At 38.5% G+C, this 23,822-nt stretch overlaps 2 protein-coding genes across 4 annotated transcripts in view; one reads left to right on the top strand and one right to left on the bottom strand.

Moving 5' to 3' along the window:
- Positions 1 to 6,717, top strand: part of RAD50 (DNA repair-recombination protein (RAD50)) — a 46,614-nt gene extending 39,897 nt beyond the window's left edge. For both annotated transcript variants that reach the window (XM_090012783.1, XM_090012782.1), the window contains exons 19-26: positions 65 to 389; positions 1,955 to 2,080; positions 2,215 to 2,267; positions 3,385 to 3,535; positions 3,634 to 3,696; positions 5,686 to 5,819; positions 6,282 to 6,410; positions 6,505 to 6,717. In XM_090012783.1, coding sequence (XP_089868909.1) covers positions 65 to 389; positions 1,955 to 2,080; positions 2,215 to 2,267; positions 3,385 to 3,535; positions 3,634 to 3,696; positions 5,686 to 5,819; positions 6,282 to 6,410; positions 6,505 to 6,544 — 1,021 coding nt within the window. In that variant the 3' untranslated portion in view covers positions 6,545 to 6,717. The remainder of the gene's footprint in view (positions 1 to 64; positions 390 to 1,954; positions 2,081 to 2,214; positions 2,268 to 3,384; positions 3,536 to 3,633; positions 3,697 to 5,685; positions 5,820 to 6,281; positions 6,411 to 6,504) is intronic.
- A 4,358-nt stretch (positions 6,718 to 11,075) lies between these two features.
- On the bottom strand, positions 11,076 to 19,686 carry LOC149833300 (cyclin-dependent kinase F-3-like). 2 transcript variants are annotated; one of them, XM_090012781.1, is made up of 18 exons: positions 19,455 to 19,686; positions 18,069 to 18,121; positions 17,712 to 17,973; positions 17,521 to 17,599; positions 14,990 to 15,058; positions 14,785 to 14,874; positions 14,535 to 14,673; positions 14,300 to 14,402; positions 13,825 to 13,877; positions 13,486 to 13,552; positions 13,222 to 13,330; positions 12,982 to 13,047; positions 12,843 to 12,911; positions 12,705 to 12,771; positions 12,513 to 12,617; positions 11,756 to 11,854; positions 11,568 to 11,655; positions 11,076 to 11,458 (listed from the first exon to the last, which is right to left on the bottom strand). In XM_090012781.1, the coding sequence occupies exons 3-18, from the start codon at positions 17,717 to 17,719 to the stop codon at positions 11,320 to 11,322; spliced, it is 1,350 nt and encodes a 449-aa protein (XP_089868907.1). In that variant the 5' UTR covers positions 17,720 to 17,973; positions 18,069 to 18,121; positions 19,455 to 19,686; the 3' UTR covers positions 11,076 to 11,319. The 2 variants fall into 2 exon arrangements, with proteins under 2 accessions (XP_089868907.1, XP_089868906.1); XM_090012780.1 differs by having other exon boundaries at positions 17,712 to 18,121.
- Between the last annotated feature and the right edge of the window lie 4,136 nt (positions 19,687 to 23,822).

The raw sequence follows: 23,822 nt of genomic DNA, 5'->3' as shown, positions 1-23,822 counted from the left end.
ATTGTGTTTTTCCTCATCTGTTTCTTGATACTGAAAGTTGAATTGGGTTGATGCCACTTGCTAGATATGTTGACTCAAGGAAAGATGAGAAACTGAAGGAGCTCCAAGAAAAACAGTCTTCGTCTGAATCTCAGTTGCGTCAATGCGAGAGCAAGAAACAAGAAATTTCTGCAGATCTGAGCAAGAGTAAAGAGCTGCTTCATAAGCAAGATCAACTGAAAAGAAACATTGATGATAACTTGAATTACAGAAGAACAAAGGCTGAGGTTGATGAACTTGCTCGTGAGATAGAATCTCTGGAGGATAAAATAGTGAAAATTGGTGGTGTTCCATCTTATGAAGCAGATCTCAAAAGACACATGCAAGAGAAAGAGCGACTTCTTTCAGAGGTAGCACATGACTCCTTGTAAAGCATAATAAATTTGCTTTCTTTTGCATATTTTCCTTTAATGGAGTACTAAGAAACATTCTCTTTGCCATGTTCAGGATGGTTTCTCTTTTGTGTGTGTGCATGTGCGTGCATGTGTGTGTGTGTGTGTCCGTGTGGTTAGTTAGTTGCTTCAACTAGATTATGAGTGAATGTTAGTTGCTTCGACTAGACTATGAGTGAATATTATGTTCATCCCTTTTTAATGAATACTTGATGCGGACTCTCATCCTGCTATGGTAGTGGATTTAGAGTGCTGAAAAGCTGGAATTTCAGCCCAAGTCTAGGTGACAAGAACCTGTGTGTGTGTGTGTGGGGGGGTGCATGTGTGTGTGTGTGCGTGCCTGAGATGTTTCTGATTTGTGTTATATTTTGTAACAATATATTGAATATATTATCCCTTTCGAATGAATATTTAAGGAACACTCTTCTGGCTATGATGGTGGATTTTTTGTGCTGAAGGCTGGAATTGCAGCCTGATTTTGGGTTTTGAGGGTTCTTGTCACCAGTGATTTGTTGTATACCTAACCTAGCCACATCTTGGCTGCTGCTTTTCTTAGTGTTTCAGTATGCACTCTCTGACCTGTTGCAGTTGCTCCTACTGGCCATCTTGGATACTGCAATCTGCTTTCTAGAAGTCCTAGGTTGATGTCTAATCTAGTTGGAACATGCAAATTCTTTGAGATTATTCTATTTTTTACCAAAATGGGCAGAACAAAGATTATGTATTCCTCTGTTAAGTTAGTAGAGAAAATCATTGCAGTAGGCTCAGATGATTAGCTATGGAATATCCCCACACTTGGTATTCTACATTATTTCTTTCATGCAAATACCTTGTTGATGGCATTCTACATTATTTCTTTCACGCCAATGCCTGGTTGATGGCTTATCATTGTTACAACAACAACAACAACAACAACTACGCCTTCATCCCAAAACAATTGGGGTCGGCGATATGAACCAAAAAAGAAAATCATTCTGGGTCTTCCACATGAATCCTTCTCCTCCAAACATTTCTATCCAATGCCATGTCCTCTGTGAGGTTCAAAGCATTCATATCCTTTCCTATCACCTCCATCCATGTCTTCCTAGGCCTACCCCGACCTCTTTTAACTAATATATTTTCCCATTTCTCCATCCTTCTAACTGGAGCATCATTAGGCCTTCGCCGAATATGTCCAAACCACCGTAAACGATTCTCTCTCATCTTATTTTCAATGGGTGCAACGCCTACCTTCTTACGTATCTCCTCGTTCCGAATCTTATCTTTTATTGTATTTCCACACATCCATCTCAGCATACGCATCTCAGCTACACTCATTTTTTGAATATAATGCCATTGCGGTTGAAGGGAAAGTTTTATAGGACGACTATTAGGCCTAAATCAAGAAAATTCCATAATATGAATATGCATGTGTATTGTTCATTCTAGTTTGAATTCTGATCGTATTGGTATCTTGCACTCTTCATGCTTTAAGATTAATTAATGTTACGGTTTCTTCATCTTGATATTTCTCATGTTTACAGCTGAATAGGTGTCATGGCACTCTTTCCGTATATCAGAGCAACATTTCGAAGTACAAACTTGATCTTAAACAGTCACAGTACAATGACATTGACAAGCGGTATTTTGATCAACTCATCCAACTAAAGGTTTGTTAAAATCAACTCCTTAGTTTTAATTGCTGCATGATTCGCTAGTTACGCTTCTTATGCTTTTGATTGCTAACTCTTTCTTTCTCTTCTTTGTTTTTCTTTTTTTAATTTTGTGATAATGATAATGACAGACGACTGAAATGGCTAATAAGGACCTGGACAGATATTACAACGCACTTGACAAGTGAGAATTCGAGCTCTCATTTTGTGTCACATTTGGCTTCGAACAATTTGGGTGTCATCTGCAATTGGTGCTTGTGAGATTGTGATCATGTAAATTATTTGACTGGAGACATAAGGATGATGTCATCTTTTTATGATTATACAAGATTGTGGTGCCTGTTAAAATATTGGTGTTTTTTTTTAAATTCTTGGAATCCTGTTTTCTGTTTTCGATGCTGCTGCCTACTCTCTGTGACTTATCTGTACCTATGTTTCCTGTTTTTGATGCTTGTATAGATCTAAATGTTCTTTCCGGCACTCCTTGGCTTTCTAACGACACTTTATTCTACTTTATGGTACTGGAATGTTTGCAGTTAATTTCTATGTTTGATGTTGTTACCTGCACTTCCCCTTTTTCTCTTCCTGGATTGAAAAACTTTGGGGGACTGGTTGTTTTTGCTTCCATTTGATATTAAATCTTGAGTATGTATCCCGTGGTGGAATCCAGTTCCTAATTCAAACATTCCATTTTTTTTCTAAGTCCTTGGCACTGTCACATAGGTGCGGGTGCGGATGCGGGTGCGGCGATGCGGCACTTTAAAAAAACTTGGGTGCGGGGAGGGTATATATATAATTTTTAACAGATTTAAGTTAACACTACGTGTATGTGTGTGCATTTATGTATTTTTATATATAATATAGATAAGAATGGACTTGATTAGGGTTAACTAAATCTACTTTTTGATAGAAATGGACCTCAATGTGGTGGACTTCACCTAACACAAAGGAAGTTGTGTCCAAGTGTCGCACCCGCCTGGGTGCGGGTGCGATGCGGTGCCCTGTTAGAAGAGTCCGTGTGACATAGCCTTGGCATGATTTATCAGATCATGAATGTGAATTAGTACTTCAAAAAAGGTCTGGCAATTAGGAGTTTTTCCTTATCCATTATATCTATTAACATCTGGTTCTTTTGCATGTTATAGGAACTTGTGTAAATCAAATTATACTATGTAATGTTTCTCCATTATGTGAATGGTAGTACCATTCTAGTTGTAACTTTGATCTATCTATTTATGTTTGTGTTTATCAGTGTTTGCTGTGAAACAGTATTTATGAAGTAATAATCTGTGTTGTATCAGAGCACTCATGCGTTTCCACACAATGAAGATGGAAGAAATAAATAAGATTATAAAAGAATTATGGCAGCAAACATATAGGGGACAAGACATTGATTATATAAGCATTCATTCTGATTCTGAAGGTGCTGGGACTCGATCCTATAGTTATCGGGTATGCAATATGTTTATTTTATTTTAGTTTTACCCATCCCTTTTGTGTACTTGGGGCTGCATAACCTTTATGAGCTATTTCTTATACCTTAAGTATAGGTCGTAATGCAGACTGGTGATGCAGAGCTGGAAATGCGAGGAAGATGTAGTGCTGGTCAGAAGGTCTGTTGGTTTTTATAGATAGAAATTGTTCTATAAATATCCTTGGGTAGTTTATTTCACTCAGATGATGGAGTTTTATTCTCATCAGTCCTTGAATATTATCATTTTATGTGGATTTTTGGAGCACTCATCCAGCTATGATGGTGGATTTTCAGTGCTGAAAGGCTGGAATTGCAGCCCGATTCTGGGTTTCAAGGGTTCTTGTCACTGGTGATTTGTTGTATAAAAAAGACCCAGCCACATGTTGGCTGCTTATCTTAGTCTTTCAGTATGCACTCTCTGACCTTTTGCAATTGCACCCATTGGCGATCTTGGATCCTGTCATCTGCTTACTAGAAGTCCTAGATTGATGTCTAATCTAGTTGGAACATGCAAATTCTTTGAGATTATGCTATTTTCATCATGATGGGCAGAACAAAAATTTACATACTCTGTTAAGTTGGAAGAAAACATTGCAGTAGGCTCAGAGGATTAGCTATTAGGAATATCACCACACTTGGCAACATGTACAATTTCTTTCTCTAAGGCCGTTTGTTACAACCCACCAGGGCGGAATGCCCTTTGCTACGAAAGGGTTTGTGGGCCCACTACCTGATTGTCACCAGGGCATAGTTGGCAAACTCATGACTCGGATCCGGATCGCTTGACCCTTGACTCACGGGTCAGCGGGTTGACTCGGTAACTCGGACGAGTTAGAACTATGCATTTTTTAGTGTTAAGATATGAAAAAAATCAAACTCCAAACTGTATAATCACTAAATTTAGCACATGATATCAATGACTAAGCTATATTTGTATTCAACTATACATAATTGTTGATATTTATGATTTAAAAATATATGATTCTATATAAAAATCATCTTTTTATAAGAATTATGCATTAAAACCACGAAATGCATGACAAAAGACACATAAGAGACCTGTGGATCAGTCGTCATGAATCAGTGACGCACTTGGGATCCGAGTCGACTCGGGCGATTCCCTAGTCAACTCGTCGGGTTTGGCAACTATGCACCAGGGTGCTCCTTTCACCCTGGTGAGAAAGGGGCCCTCTTTTATGTGAAAGAAGGCCTCTTTCATGGGAAGTCAGGTGGAACAAATGGCCCCTAATTCAATTTGTAGAACATAAGCAATGCATCAGAAATAACAAAGACATTGAAGAAATGCTGGTTGGGCTCACTGCTCAATGTGCTCATTGACAAACGAACGGAACATTTTTTTAGAAAGAGATGTTTGGATGTATAAAAAGGATAAAAAAAATTGCACATGAAAGAGTTCTTTTCCTTTCAATTTTGATTAGAATTGTTTATGCCTAAGTAACAATGAATCGATAGCACTGGTTCTTTCCTTGACATAAAACTTGTTACTTGCATGAGTGAACTTTGTGCATTTATCCAATCATTTGACAGCACCAAGATGATGCGTGCAAGCTAGAGGCTGTAAAACAATATAAAGTGTTCAAGCCTAGAAATTTGGTGTGGCTTTAGAGTTATTAATTCATACCATTATTCATTTCTCAATATGAATTAACATAGTGCTAAATACCTTGTAACTTGCAAACCAATTGTTTCTTACACCTAGTAGCATTTATATTATTTTTAAGTATGAAGTGGGCCCTTTATTTCTTCATTTTTGTTATAGTGAACTTTTGACTTGGGTATTTTGCCAGTCAAAACTGAGATTCCTTTACATCCATGATATTATGATAGAGATTACAAGATGAAATCTTCTAGAATCAGAAATAATCCTTTATTTTCCGAGTGCAGCAACGGAATATGGATACAAGCTGAAATCTTTAAATTATTAAGCAGCTCTCTTGTATTTTTTTCCCTGAATACAGCTTCTATAATGGTCAAGTGAAAAAGGGCATCCTCTCTCTCTCTCTCAACTGTTAGGCCTGGGACCATAACTTGATGTTTTATTGTGGGTGAAGTCTTCATGGACACTTCCATCGCCTGTTACTAAAGCTTGCTATAATCAACCATTCAGGTACTTGCTTCTCTCATAATTCGATTGGCATTAGCAGAGACCTTCTGTCTTAATTGTGGAATACTAGCACTGGATGAGCCGACAACGAACTTGGATGGACCAAACAGTGAAAGCCTTGCTGCTGCTCTCCTAAGGTACGTGCAATTGATATAAAAAAAGACTAGTGTTTGAGGTTTGGCGGGATTTCGGAATTGCTACTTTGAAGTCACAAGTGTGTCTATGCATCTGCAACTTCAGCTGAGTCACCCAAATCGATGCAGCCAGAGGCCTCGTGTTGTGCTTTCTTACATCTTAAGCATTTATATCAACTCTCAAAGCAATTGATTAGTTTCATTCATGTTTTCCTTTTTTTTGCTTTTTTCTTTTTGTTCTTTCTTTATTCCACTGATGGGGAGCCATGCCTGGCATGTTCTGGATTTTGACAGTCATGTTTTGCCAAACACTAGCTCTCATTAGAGTAACCACCGGCCAAATTAGTAGTGTGGACATTGGTTTAGATCTCTGCTTCTCTAAGCCAATGTTGTGCAACCCACTTGTACATTGCATGGATACAGTAATATGCCTATCATTGAGTTAACGTCCATGTGTTTGATCAGAATTATGGAGGACAGAAAAAGTCAGGAAAATTTTCAGCTGATAGTCATTACTCACGATGAAAGGTTTGCCCAGCTTATCGGCCAACGCCAGCATGCAGAGAAATATTATCGCATCTCCAAGGATGATCAGTAAGTAAAAGCTTGGTATTCTTGTGTATTATCTCTTAAAGAGGTTTTTAAATTTCACCTGCTAAGCCTTTTGAGTTTGTGTCTTGTTTTTTAGTCAGCACAGCATAATCGAATCTCAAGACATCTTTGATTGATGATGTGCTGGTGCAATCTAGATTTTGATGCACGGAGAGAGATTGAGTTGATCTTGTTGATTGTAAATTAAAGCGTTCACATATTCATGGTGTTTATAAGGAAAACATGTATCATGTGAAGAGGATTACAGTTGAATATTTGAGGTAGAGATGTCTGTTAATTCTCAATTTTGCCTTTTCCTGCCTGGTGTATCAAGAAAAGAATGATGTCCTCGAGTCTGATTCCTTTTATTTCTGATTTTGCATTTTTGTTGATGGTGTTGACGAATGGAGAGAGAGAGAGAGAGAGAGAGAGAGAGAGAGAGAGAGAGAGAGAGAGAGAGAGAGACGCTCTGGGCCCATGTACAATTAGACCTGGCTGAGCCGCTGAGGTAAGGTGAGGTGCAGGATTGGGGACGACCTAGTGGGATCTGACTCAGGTAGATCCAGTTTTGGTTGGGTATCTATGGCTAAAGCCACATCTGTTTTAACCGAGTCGAACATACCTTTTTCTTTTCCATCTTTTAGTTTACAAAATTTGGATTTCAATTCAATTTTGGGTTCAACACAGGTTTGCTTCAATATCACTGCAAACCTGGTCTGGGTTTGGTACACACCCTACCATGTTTTATTTGGAAAGCCAGTGATAGCCATAGTTTGGTCCAAGTCCAGATTTTGGTGGGTCCAAGCTTCACATCTTAAGAGGCCTGTTGGATCCGAAAAGTAATGGATTCAGGTTTTGACTAAGATCTGCAAATTTTCAATATGCAAATATGAAGAATTAATATCTTACTTACCGGCCCAAGGGGGTTTGGCATAGTGGGGATGGACCTTGGCTATCATTCGGGTGGTCAAGGTTGGTTAAGGTTCTATCCTGGTAGGCGTCACCTCCCTGCACAAGCCGATGGCCAGCATAGGCCCTGGGGCAAGAGTCCCCCCGGCGCCCCTGAGGGGTCTATTTGTGATCTACCTGTTCCCAGGCCTTGGGTTTCTCCGTGTAACTAAAACAAAAAGAGTTGGTATCTTACTGGGTTTGGTATGTCATCTATGACTACTCAATTGTGGTTCTTGTTAGGTTCAATCGGACTTGGTTACTGACCTGTTAAGTGTTAGTGCCTCAAAATCAGACCCATGTCTGGTCCAAGGTCAAACCTCCTAGTCACAAAAAATGGATGTATAAAACTTTTCTGAAAGAAAATATTTCAATGTTTTCTAATTTTTATGGGAAATATATACAAAGACATGATGCATGCAAACAAAAACAAGGAGGATTAAAATAAAAATTAGTAAAAAATGTTCACCTAAAAAAAAAAGTAAAAATAGAAAAGAGAGTAAACGACATTAAGATTTTGATAAAATTGTAAATAATAGAAAATATATATTAAATTTACTGATATCCTACCACAAAATCAAAGAAAAATACATTTGGGTTTTCTACCATGGGCTATCCAAGGATCCGAGTTTGCAATGGTTCGTGGGGCAACAACCTATGATGTCCCTAAGTAAACGTGATCAGCTTATTGGGTCTGGTCATACCCAGCCCAATCTTTTAGAAGCCGGACCCTTATCTGACAAAAAGATTTGACTGCCCAACAAAATGTAAATTTTTGAAAAAATGGTAGTAGGAATTTTACTTCAGGATTGTTCAAATTAGGGGTGTCAACGGGTTGGACCCTTGCTAAAATGGATGACTCCAAACCTGGATCCAACTAAGTGATGCAGGTATCTGATCAGACCGGATTCTTCATAAGAAAAACCATACCCAGATCCCCAAAAAAATACATAAACCAGACCTGATCCATACCCAATAAAATAATAAATTTTAAAGTCTTTTACATAAAAATGTTGTGGATCTTAATCAAAACCCGGGTCGGATCCGGGTTTGGTATAAAATTTCATAAATCATACCCAACCCATTTAACAATCGAACCTCATGGGTCTGATTCAGAAAAACAAAATATACAATGGGAGTACATGTCACGAAATTACCCTTCTTGACAGGGTAGTCTGTCATGACTCCAAAGACGGAAATGGGCTGCTTCGAACCAGGGGCGGCTCAAGAGAAGTTGGGTCCCTATTTTGTTGGAGGCTCATATTTCTCAATATATTTTTTTTCATTGGAGGCCCTCAGCATGAGGCACCTGCATGTGCCATGTTTCATTGGAGGCCCTCAGCATGTGAAATATAAGCATTATATATATTTATTTATTTGAGGCCCTAGGCGGCAGCCGGCCCTGTTTCCAAGGGGGCAACCACCAAGGTGCAAGTTTCACGTTACATCAAAGACTTGAGCTCAAGACAAACTCATTGTGTTGAGGACAGTGACTCCTCGGGTTTTATAAGAGGCTCCCCTCCAGGATGTTCATCAATGCTTCAGAGATAGGGAGGGCGTTATCATTCTCTTTCTATAACATCTGATGAAATCTAGTTCTCCATATCAGAATATGAATATGAAAAAACTTTGTTTTATGAATCCATAATAATTTGGTTTTGCCGTTTTTTTTTTCCTTGTTAAATATGCAAAAAGACTACATCTACGTTTTGTGAAACGCTATTGGGTCCCTACAGAGAGATAGGACCCGAGCATGAACGATTTTAAGATACCAATCACATGGTATTGTTTTGACGGTGGAGCCACCATTCAGTTGTTTTGGGGCCCATGGAACGTTGTTGTTTTTAGTTATGACATTGCTGATAGGGGGTGGGCATTGGGCTGTCTCAGGCCCGTTTAGAGCTTGGCAGGTCGGGCTTTAACTGCAGCCCAGCCCGAAGATGTCCCAGCTCATTTACTAATGGGTTGGATTTTGACCTGGTTCTTAAGGGGCTCGGGTTTGAAGAGCAGCCCATGGTCCGGCCCATTGGCCCAACGGGCCAATGTGAATCGGGTCGGATCCAGCTCAACCAGCCCAAATCCATTTATAAATAGTAATAATTAACAAGTTCTCAACTTTCCAATCACCCAATTAATTATCTTTTTAGTTTCTATAAAATTAATGTAACTATTTAGGTAAATAATAATAATTATCAAGTTACTATGTAATAATTTTTTTATAAAATTTTATATTATTAAAAAAATAATAAATAACTCAGGCCCATCGAGCCGGCCGAGCTCAGACCTGGCCTATATATGTATATAACGGCCCAGGTTATGGCCTGGTACCCAACAGGCTGGGCCTAAATCCTTGGCCCAAACCTGGCCCATGACGGGCTGGGTAGGCTTGGCCCATTGCCCACCCCTAATTGCTGATGCTTGGATCCGGTTACCTCCCTATATGCTTATTATTCCTCTCTCTTTCTCTCTCATATGAGAAGTTGCACTTCTGTCACACCCAGGGACGGCTCAAGAGAAGTTGAGGCCCTAGGCATATTTTTTTTAGTGGAGGCCCTGAACATGTGTCATCCTTCATTGGAGGTCCTCAGCATGTGAAATATAAGCGTTCTAATTTTTTTTTATTTGAGACATTAGTCGGTGGTCTCAAATATCAAAGAGGCCAGCCGGTCACACCAACCAGATGATGAATTAAAAGGAGATGGGATCAGGTTAGAGAGCATCTATGGATGCCATTGATCTCAAGATGAATGACATTCAAAACCTGTACAAATAGAATGCCCCTCTTTTTTGGATGTTCATAATTTGAATGGACGGCATCAGAATGGTTTAAGATGAAAAAATGAACAGCTCAAAACGAACTAATTCAATGGGTGTCTTCATTTTTAAGATGAATGACATCCAAGGCGCTTCTGACGGCACAATAATTTTGTATTGCCATACAAATAGGAACTATACACAAGCAAAACCATGCATGCTCAATTCACTGATGTCACACTTGCACTGCAACATACCAGCAACCTTTCATTAACAATATGCACACATTCATATGCATCACCCCATGCATGCTTTTGCGTAACTGTGCATTTCAACGTGAATTGGGTCCCTCATTGGACCTCCCAATTGGGCCACTAATAACAAAACAGTCATTACCATTTCAGTAATGGCTGGTCTATTATTATGACACATAGACAACAACCCCGTTAATTACTCATTTTTTTTTATATTAGGTCAACCAAGATGCTGAACCCCCTTCCCCTTGTCCAAGATAGCACGAGTTACAGCAGTCGAGCTATTAAAATAACCCTTTTTGTTTGGATAACCAGAAAGCTTTATTTTTAACTCCACGAGTTCTTTTCTTTTCCTAGTTCAATATGCAAATAACTATTTTTTTAACTTACAATCGCCTGTGGGTTATGCTCTCTCTCTCTCTCTCTCTCTCTCTCTCTCTCTCTCTCTCTCTCTCTCTCTCTCTCTCTCTCTCTCTCTCTCCACACACGCACGCAGGACCAGCAACCTGCCATTCTGCATTGTGAATCAGTATCCGCATCATCACTTGCCAACCCATCCGTAAGCCCCAGCATTTTATAGCCTCAAGAATATCGATTGATTTGAGTTACACATTTAAGCCGCTGCATCTGCTATCTCTAGTAGGAAAGTCTCTCAGGATGCATTACGAGCTGTGCATAAACAGAAAATAAGCATTGCAATTGTGCTCTGATATAAAAGAAGCCACCAAGTGGTATGTATATTCCTCGATCAAAAATGTGGTATGTACATTCACAAGAATCTCATTTAACAAAACTTTGGAGAGAAATTTGGCACATGGTCACCTCAGTTCATTAACACTTGCTTCACCAAATTCCATACCAAAACATCTTTAATCAGAAAAAAAAAATTAAATGTTAGTGTCAAAGAGTATGATTAGCACGGCACCATCTTCAATTCAGGGCTATGAGTCATACTATTACAGGAAAATATGCCCATGGTGAAAGGATGAGGAGATCGCCAACCCAATTGAATGCCTATCTAAACTGTTGGATCGCATTGCGGCAATTGCAAACTCTGAAGATTCGCCAACTCCCACAGCTGAGGGCATGGCATGACTGGCAATGAGGATTAAGAAGCAGTTCTTTAGCTTCAACAAGCAGAAAGCACAATCGAGAAAGAGAACACAAAGAAAATAACACCGATTCAGTACAAGATCGTAATCACCTGCTGTCAATCAAATAGGAAGTTGGCAACGAGGAACTCACAGGAACAGCACTAGAACTGCAGGCCAATGTTAACAATGGCCAAAATGCTGCAACATAAAAAGAAGGGAAAATGTCAGAAATAAATGTGAGAGCATGCCCAGCAGTACAATACTTCAATAACAGCAATAACTGGCAATTTTTCAATACTTGATGTCCCAGAGTAGTCCTGAAATTCAGAATCAAGCAACATTCCCTGCATGTTGATGAAACCAGATTCACAGATACGTGACATCCTGTGGATACCACCTGTAGAGAGGAAAATTTTGTTAGAAAACAGACTCAACCTGATATATTCAGCTCTAGTTCTAAATAGATGTAGCTACAAGGACCCATCAAAATCCAAACATGTGGCTCGCACATCTCTAGATAGCTAGTAGTAGCATTTATGGTTTCAATTAATGACTTACTAATAGGATCTACAGAGTGTTTTCAAATCTTTTGTTCTTTGGGGAATTTGTGAAGAGATATCCAAACCAAGGTTGTTAAATGCGATGAGGCGAAGCGAGGCGTTGAGCCTGCGCTTCGCCTCTGAGGCGTACGCCTCAGGTACTGAGGCGTACGCCTCTCACAACTGGTATGAATGTGAAGCGGTGGGAGGGGAGGCAGGGAGCGGCGGTGGAGCAGCTGGCCGGCACCTGGCGGTGGATCCACCGGCACTTGGGGTTAGCACAGCCGACCAATCGGGCGGAGGAGGAAGACTTGGGGATGAAGGAAGGCTTCAGTAGGTGGATCCACCGGCAATTTGCGCATCACAGCACGCCTCAGTACCTTGAGCGTGCGCCTCGCCTCTGAGGCGTACGCTTCAGGTACTGAGGCGTACGCCTCTCACAACACTGATCCAAACTAGCAGAAGATTTGAGAATGTGCTTATTGCAAGAAACAACCAGTCACCAGATCACATTACCCAAATCAGATACACTGGGTTTTATCCCCAGTGTCAACCCAAGAAAGCAATCGTCTGATGCAGTACCAAAATCCCATAGATTCAGCTCCAACTTTGGCTCAGATTCTGTTGAGATCAGAACATAATATGATAAATAAAATGGTCACTAGAACATCAAGCCAGTTGTCATTTTACAGTATCTTTGTATCTCACCAGCTTGATTTGGGGTTTCTTTGAAACCATCTGTCAACAGAAAAGGAAAAGCACACAGCATGCCAACCTTTTCAAATGGAAAATGTTAGAACATATCTTTAAATGTACACTTGGAAAGGTCGAAGAGTATAAAATTACATTGAAGAAGGGATGATGTAGCGACTGCTCCGCTGTAGGTCGCTTTTGTGGATCCCACGCACATAGATGCTACAAATTATTCATTAAATAAGGACGCTGCACTGAATAATGTGAAACATAAAGGAGAAACAACACCTACCATAATCAAATCAATTGCTTCTGGGCTGGCTTGAGGAATAAGTTCCGAAAGCTTAGCAGGCTTCACCTACATAGGTAAAGAAACACTTGATAAATAAAGAAGAATAAACTGCAGAGAACAGAGGAAGAGAAAAAACCATGGAAATAAGTATTGAAGGAAAGACGTTCAAAGAAAAACACATGAACAGCAAGCATAAGAAAACATCAAATGTAATCAACGGAGAAATATGATCATTATAACCTGTGCAAGGCAGAAGTTTAGAGATTGTGAGAGATACATCCCATCAGGCCATGTAGTATAATTTGGGGTCCCAAGCACATTGCATATCTTGTATATTTGGTCTGTTTCGCTGTCACAACAAGGTGAGCAAGTCGGTTGATAAACAGAGCAACTTAAATCTAGAAAAATGAAAAATTCAAAGATGAAAGGACTGCCTATGTGTGTGAACGCACATTCGAGGGAAGGACATGATCAGATCGATAATGTTAAGATCAGTTAATTTACCTTTCACCAGGAAAAAGAGGAGATGATGTGAAAAGCTCAGCAAGTATTGCACCAATTGCCCACATGTCTGTGAACACTATGAATTAGTAAACATGCCTATGCAAACAAAATGATATTACAGTAGAACACCAATCTACTAATGTCAACTAAATCATAAACTAATGGAATATATTAGGCCATTCATTGCTTCAAGACTAATTAATGGGAGAAATCAGCAGCAGCATGGGATAATTATCCAAAATTCTTGACGGACCTGTACTGGAAATACAGAGCATAAACCTACAATATACTGAATTTGAAATATTATTCCTTGAAAGATCAAATTAAAAGATTGCATACCAATTGCAGGGGTATATGTTGAAGATTGCAACAAGACTTCGGGTGCTCGGTACCTAATTAACATGAAGACGTGAAGAAAGTGTCACACCATAATGAGAAAAACACTGTTACAGCATCATTTGAATTCTCCCAGGTTCAAAAGGCCATAAACATTACAATATTGCATTTTCATAAATATGTCTAAACCTTCACTACTTAGGGTGTAGAATTGCCTAGCAAAATTCCAACAGTTTTACAGTTTCCACATCCAGAAAAGAAATTCTCCACAAAATCAATAGAAATGCATTCCTGCTCTATGTTTTTATGCACTGTTCAATATCAGCGTTGTCCACATAAAGGATAGAGATTAACTTTCCCAACATACACACGCTGGAGAGATAAGACTGAAAATTCAAACAGCAAAAATCTGAAATCACACATAAGTTGCAAAAACAACAGAAGCACATACACACAAGTCAACCATGAAATAACTCACCATCTCGTTGAAACATAATCAGTATAAGGTGGTTTGGATGATACTTCTCTTGCCAAGCCAAAGTCAGCAATTTTAATAACATCCTCAGTTACAAGCAAGTTCTCTGTATAAACAAAGTTCAACAAATCATTGCCATGCTCAGGAAATGCTTGAAATTATCGTACGCAGTATTTTAGCCCTTTGAAATGATTGATAAAGTATAGAATGCAAGAAGAGAGAAGAAAAACCTTCACACCTGGTTTAAGGTCACGATGAAAATATCCATTTTTATGCATATAAGCTAGACCTTGCAAGACTTGCAACATAAGATTCCGTATCTCAGCTTCAGAAAATGGAATTTGCCTGTCTTTCATGATCTGGTATAAATTATACTCCTGCACTCGTTTTTCATATGGGAAAAATCCATTACTTCAGGATCAAGGATACACTATACAGAGATTATGTATCAACTTAAATTGTGAACTCTTTAAGGGCCATGTCCCAACCATGTATTCAAAGATAAAGAAAAGCTCATGATTCTCCCTGACAACCTCCTTCAACTTGACAATATTTGGATGGTTCAATTTGCAAAGGGACTGCAAAATAAGGTACGTTAGCTTGCAAACTATAAAGGAAAGCACAACTCATTTGTTGTCAAGGTGAAAGAAATAAAGTTGTGATGCTATTTCTAGATCCATATAGGTAACATACCTTCACTTCCCGCAAATTAATACATTCTTCCCAGACATAAAATTTTCTCTTCATCTTCTTAATGGCGACCTAAATACAAGCTCCACTTAATAAATTTGAGAACCAGGAAAGGAACTAACTAATAAATATCAAATGTGTTATATAGAAAGCATTTTCAAAGTGTATATATTACAAAAAAAAAACCCATTCACATGCCAACATAGAAGGATTCCAATGCTTAATGAACTAATGGAATGCGGCGATCTGATTTAGCACCCTAAATGACAAACTCCAAAAAATTAGGTGCATCCTTATATCTGTATTATACGGGTGAAATACAAATTAGTGAATGCCAATAGAGTAGAATATACTGCTCCCTGATATGCTACTGGCTACCGTAGCACATCATGGCCCCAGAATACCTTTGGAAGAATATGCAACCTATGGTACCCATCGAATAAACAGTTTATTTTTTACTAGAGACTATGTCACCTGGGTACAGATACGGAGGGTACACACACACACACACACACACACACACACACACACACACACACACACACACACATATATATATATATATATATATATATATATATAGGGAGAGAGAGAGATGGTTGTCCAAACCTGGTCAACGAAACCAACTTGATTTAACCAAGTTATAAAATGGCCCTTCCCCCTTCTCTTTCTATCTCTCTCTCTCTCCAGTTTCCCTTTTCTCTCTCTCTCTCTGTTTGTTGCAGTGAGACAAAGAAGAAGAGGAGGAGGTACTCTCTCTCTCTGTTTGTTGCAGTGAGACGAAGAAGAAGAGAGAGAGATGGAGATAGAGAGGGGGAAGATAAGAGAGAGGGAGACAGAGGGGAATTGAGAAAGAGAGGTTAATCAAGAGAGGCGAGGAGGGGAAGACAAGAGCCAGAGAGAGAGAGTCGAGGGTTTTGGGAGAGCAGAGAGAGAGAGATGAGGGGAAGACAAGAGCCAAAGAGAGAGAGAGAGAGAGTCAAGGGTTTCGAGGGGGGGGGGGCATTGTAAATGTTTTCTGAGGTTCGGGTCTGCGTTAGAACCAACCCGCGGCGTACCCGCACTGCGCCCGGTACCCGCCCCCGTGTCGATGCGTGTCGACACAGGTACAACAACTGAAACAGCGTGTTGCGGTTACATAGACTAGAGACAAGCATCATTGTTGATAATGCTATCTTTTCCAATTACTCGGAATTACAATAATTGTTTGACTCTAATAACTACTTTACTTGGTAAGAGCATTCCGCAATAGATGTTTCTAACAGCCTAATTCTCAAAAAATCATACATGATCCAGTGAACCACCAAAAAAGCTGCGGTGAATATGAGTTCTTTGGCATTCACGATCGGTTTGGTGTTACAAGGTTCTATATTTTTCTCTGACAGGCAAGCTGGGGGATAACCCCCATGTAATTCAGATCTAAGACCCCTTGGTTATGATAAAGTGACCAAACCATCCATCTATCTATTTAGATCACCCACAAAGTTCTATCTTAATATGGGAGGAAAACACATAAATAAGTCAGAAAGGAAGAATGACAATCTCATAAAAGGGTCAAGTTTTCTACAAGCTTTTGTATGTACAAACGAGTTAGCAAACTCTGTTTTTTTATATTTTTGTTTGATTTTTGGTCCAAATGACCCCATGGACATGATCAACATGTTTTTAGTAGGAACCAGATTTTGAATTGCCAGAATCTGATCTGTGTACAGTTTTTTCAGCGATCCAAAGATCAATGGTTGTATATCCACCAATTTTTCTGGACTAAAAAAAAAGCACAATTTTTTATCCAAAAAAACCATGATCCAAGTGTCGATTTCCACTAAATTGACCATGCTGAACACATCTATGAGGTCAGATTGAGTCAAAACAACTTGCGTCATGAGATTCTCTACCTACAATCAATTGTATGAAACACATATCCCTTATAAAAACCAGAACAACTTTTACAGATGTGCATGTCATAAATGAACTTCGACTTCTCATATAGTGATACAACAATGAAACTTTTAGTATTTGCTAAATTTTCTTTCTTTTTGTCCTGTTTACACAAAACATTTAAATGTCAAATGGACTTGTTAGACATAGAATGATAGAATTCATATGGCATGGATCAAAAGGTGATCTCTCGAAGTGAACACACAGAAAGTATGTCTGATGTTGCTGAAAAACCAAAAGTATGTATATATATAAACATGGCTGTTCCCAACAGTTTTAATGGTGTAACACAATAAAAACTCATAAGCATTAAAATGACACAAACACCGAAACACGTCAAGTATGAATAGAATTATGTGCAGCCCTTTCACTAAGAGCCAGGATATATGGCTTGCTACTCACGAAAAAAAAAACATGCAACATAAACAGAGATACAGCCTTTGCAAGTTGCTAATAGTACATATAACAATGACAGGAAACACATTTATTATGACATGATATTTTTGAAAGACTCAAAATCATTGTGTGTGTTGGTAATACTGACATCCAAACCATATACACCTAACTTTTTTCAGTCAACAAGAGGTTAAACTTACAATCTCACTGGTTTCTAGGTTGAGTGCCTTATAGACACTTCCACAAGTCCCATCTCCTAATTCCTCAATGACTTTATACCTACAAAAAGATCAGAGTTACAGGACTCTGTTTCTAAAAAAGAAAAGTATGTGTATACATAAGCAAATAAAAGCTACACAATAGATAAACTTTACATGAATGGCAAACTTACCTTTCCATCACTTCAGTTCTCCACAGCCCCAATTGGCAGTGCCTCACTGAACTTCTAATTGACTATTTACACAGGTGATGCTAGTGACTGAGTACCTTTCACTTGCTTGGACTTTGAAATTCAAAACTTCTCTAAACGGGAACACAAAATAAAATCCATTCTGGAAGACCCTCTTTTGATGACATGAGTAATTAAACACCAACCAGTATATGATCAACATTTCTGGATACAGCTTTTATCTGCTGAAATAAGCTGACATCATCTGTAAATAACCATGATAGTCCGAAACATCTTAGGCATAACTGTTGTAGATGCAGCATTCAGTCTAACTAGTAAAAAAGATTCAAGATTAATGACCTGCTCCATTAACCTTCAACACAGCCAGATGTCAAGTAACCTGTGTAACCAACCTGCGCAGATATAAACTTTGTTAATTCCTTTCAAAGGAAAAGAAGGATGTGCTAAAACGTATTTTAGTTGATTCTTACTAGAAAGAACCCACACATTTTGCAAGGAATTAGAGAAAACTACGAGCTCCCATACAGCATAACCAAAAGCACATGTACGCATGTGAGAAGTGCAAGCAACCAATGACACAATTATTTGACTAGAGCAAGAAATGCAGCTTGGGGATAATCGAGATTCTGAGGTTATCACAACCTGAAGAGCCCCAAATTTTTCTAAAGGGGCAAGAAGGTGTTGGACCTCATCCCAATATGGAATTGTTTTAGCGTAGGTTTTTGGATATAAAAATCAACAAAAAGATAAGCCTATGAGGATCTAAAAAAAGGAAAGAAAAAAAGTATGTATAAAAATTAAAAACATTGGTTAAAAAACCAAGATTTTTTTTAAGTATACCTCGAAACAATGCCCTATCATAGTGGACACAGCTGACCTCTGCAAGGAAGTTGATTTCCAACTCCACCAAAGGCTTTGGTAACATAGACTCAAATACTTGAGTGCTCATAAGATTTTTTTTATGTTAACTTAAATAAAAAGGCACAAATCCATGGATCAAATAAAAAATTGAAACAAATAGGAAAATATTTGAGCTATCGCGCGCGCGCGCGCTCGCGCGCGCGCGCGCTCGCGCGCGCGAGAGAGAGAGAGAGGCAGGCCTACGTTAAGGTAATCCTTTGAAATACTTTGGTATTGCTCCGGAATCAGAATATCAATAAAGAATGAGATCTGTGAATTGAAGCATACCGCCACTTTTTCGTTCATTGAACAAACATTGGCTTCCCACAAATTTCTACAAAATCGATATCACAAATCGCAATGGATTTAAGACAGACCACCAATGAGAACCACCAACCAAACGAGATCAAACTTGAAAAGAAATAAGCCACCAATCCTTCATACTAATCACCATTTTTAATCGGATCAAACTTCGATAATAGGGAAAATAAATCAATATATTTCAATAGAAGGTAAAAAGTAAAGAAACAAGCATCATAAAACTCATCAGAAACGCGTAGCCGATACGAAAAAAATCCAAATATATGAACAAATCGGACACCAACAAAAAATTAAGATACAAGATGGGCAGCAAACTCAATAATAAGAATCCCCATTAAAAAAACCCAAACAAAAATCAAAAGAAAGCAACTCACGAAAACGAAAAATCAGACACCAAAAGCAATCACAAGTTAGGCAACTTGGTTCCCAACGTCATCAGTCACAAAAACATACGTACCAAAAAAACGAAAAACAGAAAAAGAGAATCATCCGCAGATGTCCTACCCGTCAATGAGGGCAATCACAAACCAATACCCACGATCACCGACGAAAGGCGAGGCACCGAAGAACGACGAAATCGGTAACAAGATTTTTTGGCTCTTGATCGGTCGGAAATCGGAATCACATTGTGGAGAAGGCCTGGTTTTCTTTATAGTTTGTATGAGAGAGAGAGGAAATACGGGGAGCAGAGGAAGGAAGAAGCGGAGGAAATTAAAAAGGAAAAAAAGGTGAGCCCACAACTCTTTTTTTTTTCGAATTGCTTATTTATACGATTTTTGTGATTGCTTTCTTTGTTTATGACTTTATTTCCAGCGTATATTTCCTTCGCTTCTCCTCCAAATAAAAATTGGGTGGGCCCCACCCTTCACCGCCTTTGCTGCTGCTCTATCCAACCCCACTTTTCTTGAGAAAACAGGAAAAAAATAAAAAATATTACAGAAAAATAAGACACAAAAATATACATTTTAGTTCTTCATGTATTTATTGTACTGATAAAAAAATTGTAACATTTTTATTTAAATGAAATCATAGCAATATTTAACGTTTGAAATAAGTGTTCACCATATTTTCAAATAGATCACAATGTTTTGCAGTCCCAAGCAAGGTTGTTAAATGCGATGAGGCGAAGCGAGGCGTTGAGCCTGCGCTTCGCCTCTGAGGCGTACGCCTCAGGTACTGAGGCGTCTCTCACAACTGGTATGAAAGTGAAGCGGTGGGAGGGGAGGCAAGGAGCGGCGGTGGAGCAGCTGGCCGGCACCTGGCGGTGGATCCACCGGCACTTGGGGTTAGCACAGCCGACCAATCGGGCGGAGGAGGAAGACTTGGGGATGAAGGAAGGCTTCAGTAGGTGGATCCACCGGCAATTTGCGCATCACAGCACGCCTCAGTACCTTGAGCGTGCGCCTCGCCTCTGAGGCGTACGCTTCAGGTACTGAGGCGTACGCCTCTCACAACACTGGACTCCCAAGTTCCACCTGAAGGACGTGTTTTCTACTTCCATAAATTGAGTTTGGCGCCCCCATGGGGTTATCGTAGTGGGTGCATAGTGACAAATAGCGCCAGATTTATGAAAATCTTGCGATAATATTGTGAGAAATTGTTTGAAAGTTTAAAACGGCAATTTCTTGCAAGATTTTCAAAATATAGCCAGATTTATGAAAAAAAACATAAATACTGCGATTTAAATGCGATATTTATGTTTTAAACGGCTATTTATCACGAAAAAACATGTATTTTTATTTTTAAATATTTTTTATTAATATTTTCTTATAAAAAATAAATTTTATATTTTTTAAATTTATTTTTTTATAGCCGAGATTTTGCTGAAAAAATGCGAGATTTATGAATTTTTTTCAATTTCTTCTGAGTTTTTGAAAAACAAAAAATTGCCGATAAAAACATTTGTCGCTATGGTGGGGTGGGGCCTTGGCTGCTGGACGGGCAGTCAAGGTTCGATTCCTCATCGACATTGCCTCTCTGTGCAAGCCAGTCCTGCCTTCCGAAACAGTTAATTTTTTTTTTAAAGCCCAATCCTAGCCCAGCCCTGATTCCATATGAAATAGATTTTTATCCATTTTTTTATTCCATATGAAATAGATTTTTATCCATTTTTTGTAGCCCAGTCCTAGTCTAGCCCAGCCCAACCCTGATTCCATATGAAATAGATTTTTATCGATTTTTTGTAGCCCAGCCCAGCTCAGCCCTGACTGCAGCAAATAGTTTGATTTGTCCATATGAAATAGATTTTTATTAATAATTGCAGTCATTTTTTATTTTATCTCAAAAAAAAATTGGGGGGGCGCTGCCCCCCCCCCCCCACTATCACACCAAATAATTTTTTTCTGCTACCGCCCTGACTGCAGCAAATAGAATGTTTATTGGGCTTGGATTAGGATATTGGTTGCAACCACCTAACGCAGGCTAAGATTGTCAAATCGGACCCAGCTAGTGCTGCTTGAGCACTACGTTTAGTTGATGGACTTCTCCAGTTTGGAACCCATCCTGAGCTATGAGCATAGTGACAAACGTTAAAAATGGAAAAATCTCATTTTTCAAAAACTCACGAGAATTTGAAATTTTTTCATAAATCTTGCATTTTTCAGCAAAATAATGGCAATAAAAATTATAAAAAATACATTTTATAAGAAAATATTAATAAAAAAATTATTTAAAAATAAAAATACATGGCTTTTTCATGATAAATAGCCATTTAAAACATAAATATCACATTTAAATCACGGTATTTATGTTTTTCATAAATCTCATGATATTTTAAAAATCTTGCAAGAAATTGCCGTTTTAAACTTTCGGGCAATTTCTCACGATATTATTGCGAGATTTTCATAAATCTCCACGATATTTGTCACTATAGCTGGGAGACGAGATGATTGCAGTTTGGCATGTGCTAGGCTCTTAAAGGGCATTCGAACTTGTAAAACATGCTCGGCACAAACAAAAGTTATTCGGTCAGCTCAGCTCGGCTCGGCTCAGCTCATAAAAGCGTGTTAACTAATAATAAATGTATTTTAGATCACATAATGTAGTACAAAATAAATGGTCAAAGCGTTTGGCTTGCAAGCAATAAGTTTCAAATCCTATTGCTTCCAACATTAAAGTATTGTATTTTTATAAACAAGTCAGCTTGAGCTTGGCTCAATAGGTATATAGTTCAAATCCCATTATTACTAACTTTGATAAGATATATTTTTGTTGAACAAGCCAGTTCTTGACATCGTCATAAGCTTGTGCAGTGCGTTTCAAGCGAGCCTCCACTTCATTGGCAACATTTACTATCTTTTATTTTACTCAAAGAAACCACCTCAAGCGCAGAGACCTAGCCGCTCTGGCTCAGCCTACCGTACTTATGATCTCTGTCCATGTCAGCGTAAAACTCCGACGACTTACCCCTCGACCCCAGGGAATCACCAAGCTTCGGCTTACACTTACGAAGGAGGGTGACACCCATGAGATTTGAACCTAGATTGTCCTTCAATCTATCTAGGTGACACCCATGAGAATTGAACCTAGATTGTCCGTCAAACTATCTAGGTGACACCCATGAGATTTGAACCTAGATTGTCCGTCAAACTGTCTAGGCCCCCATCCCATTACGCCAAACCCCTTGGGTCTAACACTTATTATTTTATTGAAAATAGTCTTAATGATCTAAGAATTTACCTACCCCTTTGGTGAAACTACGTGATAATTTAACCAATGACAGTATAGTTCTATGTCACAAGGACTTGCCATTTTGGCTGCGTGTCCCTGGTGGCACAAGTGGACATGCTCGGAAATACTGACTCAGATATTGAGATGTACGATACTATTTAAATATTTTAAATAATATTTTATTATATATTTATTTTAATAAAAACTATCTTAATGTTAAAATATTGAAATTAGTTTTTTATTAATTAAAAAATAAAAAATTATGTGTCCTCGTGTCTCATTTTTTGAAAAAAATGAATTTTTGAGTTGAATTCGAATCCCACATCCATGAGTCTACGAAATTATTGTGATATAGGTCTAGCTTATGTAGCACAACCTATCAAATAAGTCTGAAGGGACTAGCTATTTTTTGTTGTTTTCTTTTTTTTTCTATTTTTTTGTTGTAATTTATGTAACTAGGGTTGCTTAAGGAAACACCTAATTTGAATGAAATTTTTTTAACATAAAATTAGTGCATGTTTATATCAGTTCAATATTTTTCCCCCGCTTTATAAGCTAGGGATAAACCCCACGAGCTTCAAAGACCCTTAGGGTGTGTTTGCTTGCTTGTCCAAGATTGAATGGAATAGCATAACATAACACACGTTCTGTAACAAGTGTACTATGTCCAAAGTTTGTTTGTTTCGATGAACAAAAAGTTGTGTTCTTTGTGTCTGGTGTTTGATTTTTACACTGTGTAGATAGCTTGGATACATATGGATAATAAGTCGGATAACTTCGTCTTGGATAGTACAACTCGATCTGCCCCACCATATGAGTGTTTTTGTAACACTTGCAAATTCTTCCTAATATAAATTAAATAAAGATGCATTTTATGTTTCATATATGTGTGTGAAAATTTAAAATTTAATTTGTAATTAAATCTTAGATATTTTTATAATGGATATTGGATATATTGGATATGAACCTGAACCCTATTAATTGGATCTAATATAGGTTTTGATCAGCTTTATGAGTTTGGACTCTTAATTAAGGAGTTCAGATCAGACCTAATTTGTTCTTTGGATCCAATCTCAAGTGGATCGAACCATAGGGTGGGACTACCCTAGATGGGCCTCACTTATAACCCAATTGCCAATGTGGCAATTAATTAATTAATTAATCAAGAAGGTGAGAAGAGGGTGGGATGCCCCCATCCAGATC

This window comes from Nuphar pumila, chromosome 7 (assembly GCF_984573655.1).
Source record: "Nuphar pumila chromosome 7, dmNupPumi1.hap1.1, whole genome shotgun sequence".
NCBI classification, from domain to species: Eukaryota; Viridiplantae; Streptophyta; class Magnoliopsida; order Nymphaeales; family Nymphaeaceae; genus Nuphar; species Nuphar pumila.
This window is presented reverse-complemented; position numbering and strand designations above follow the sequence as displayed.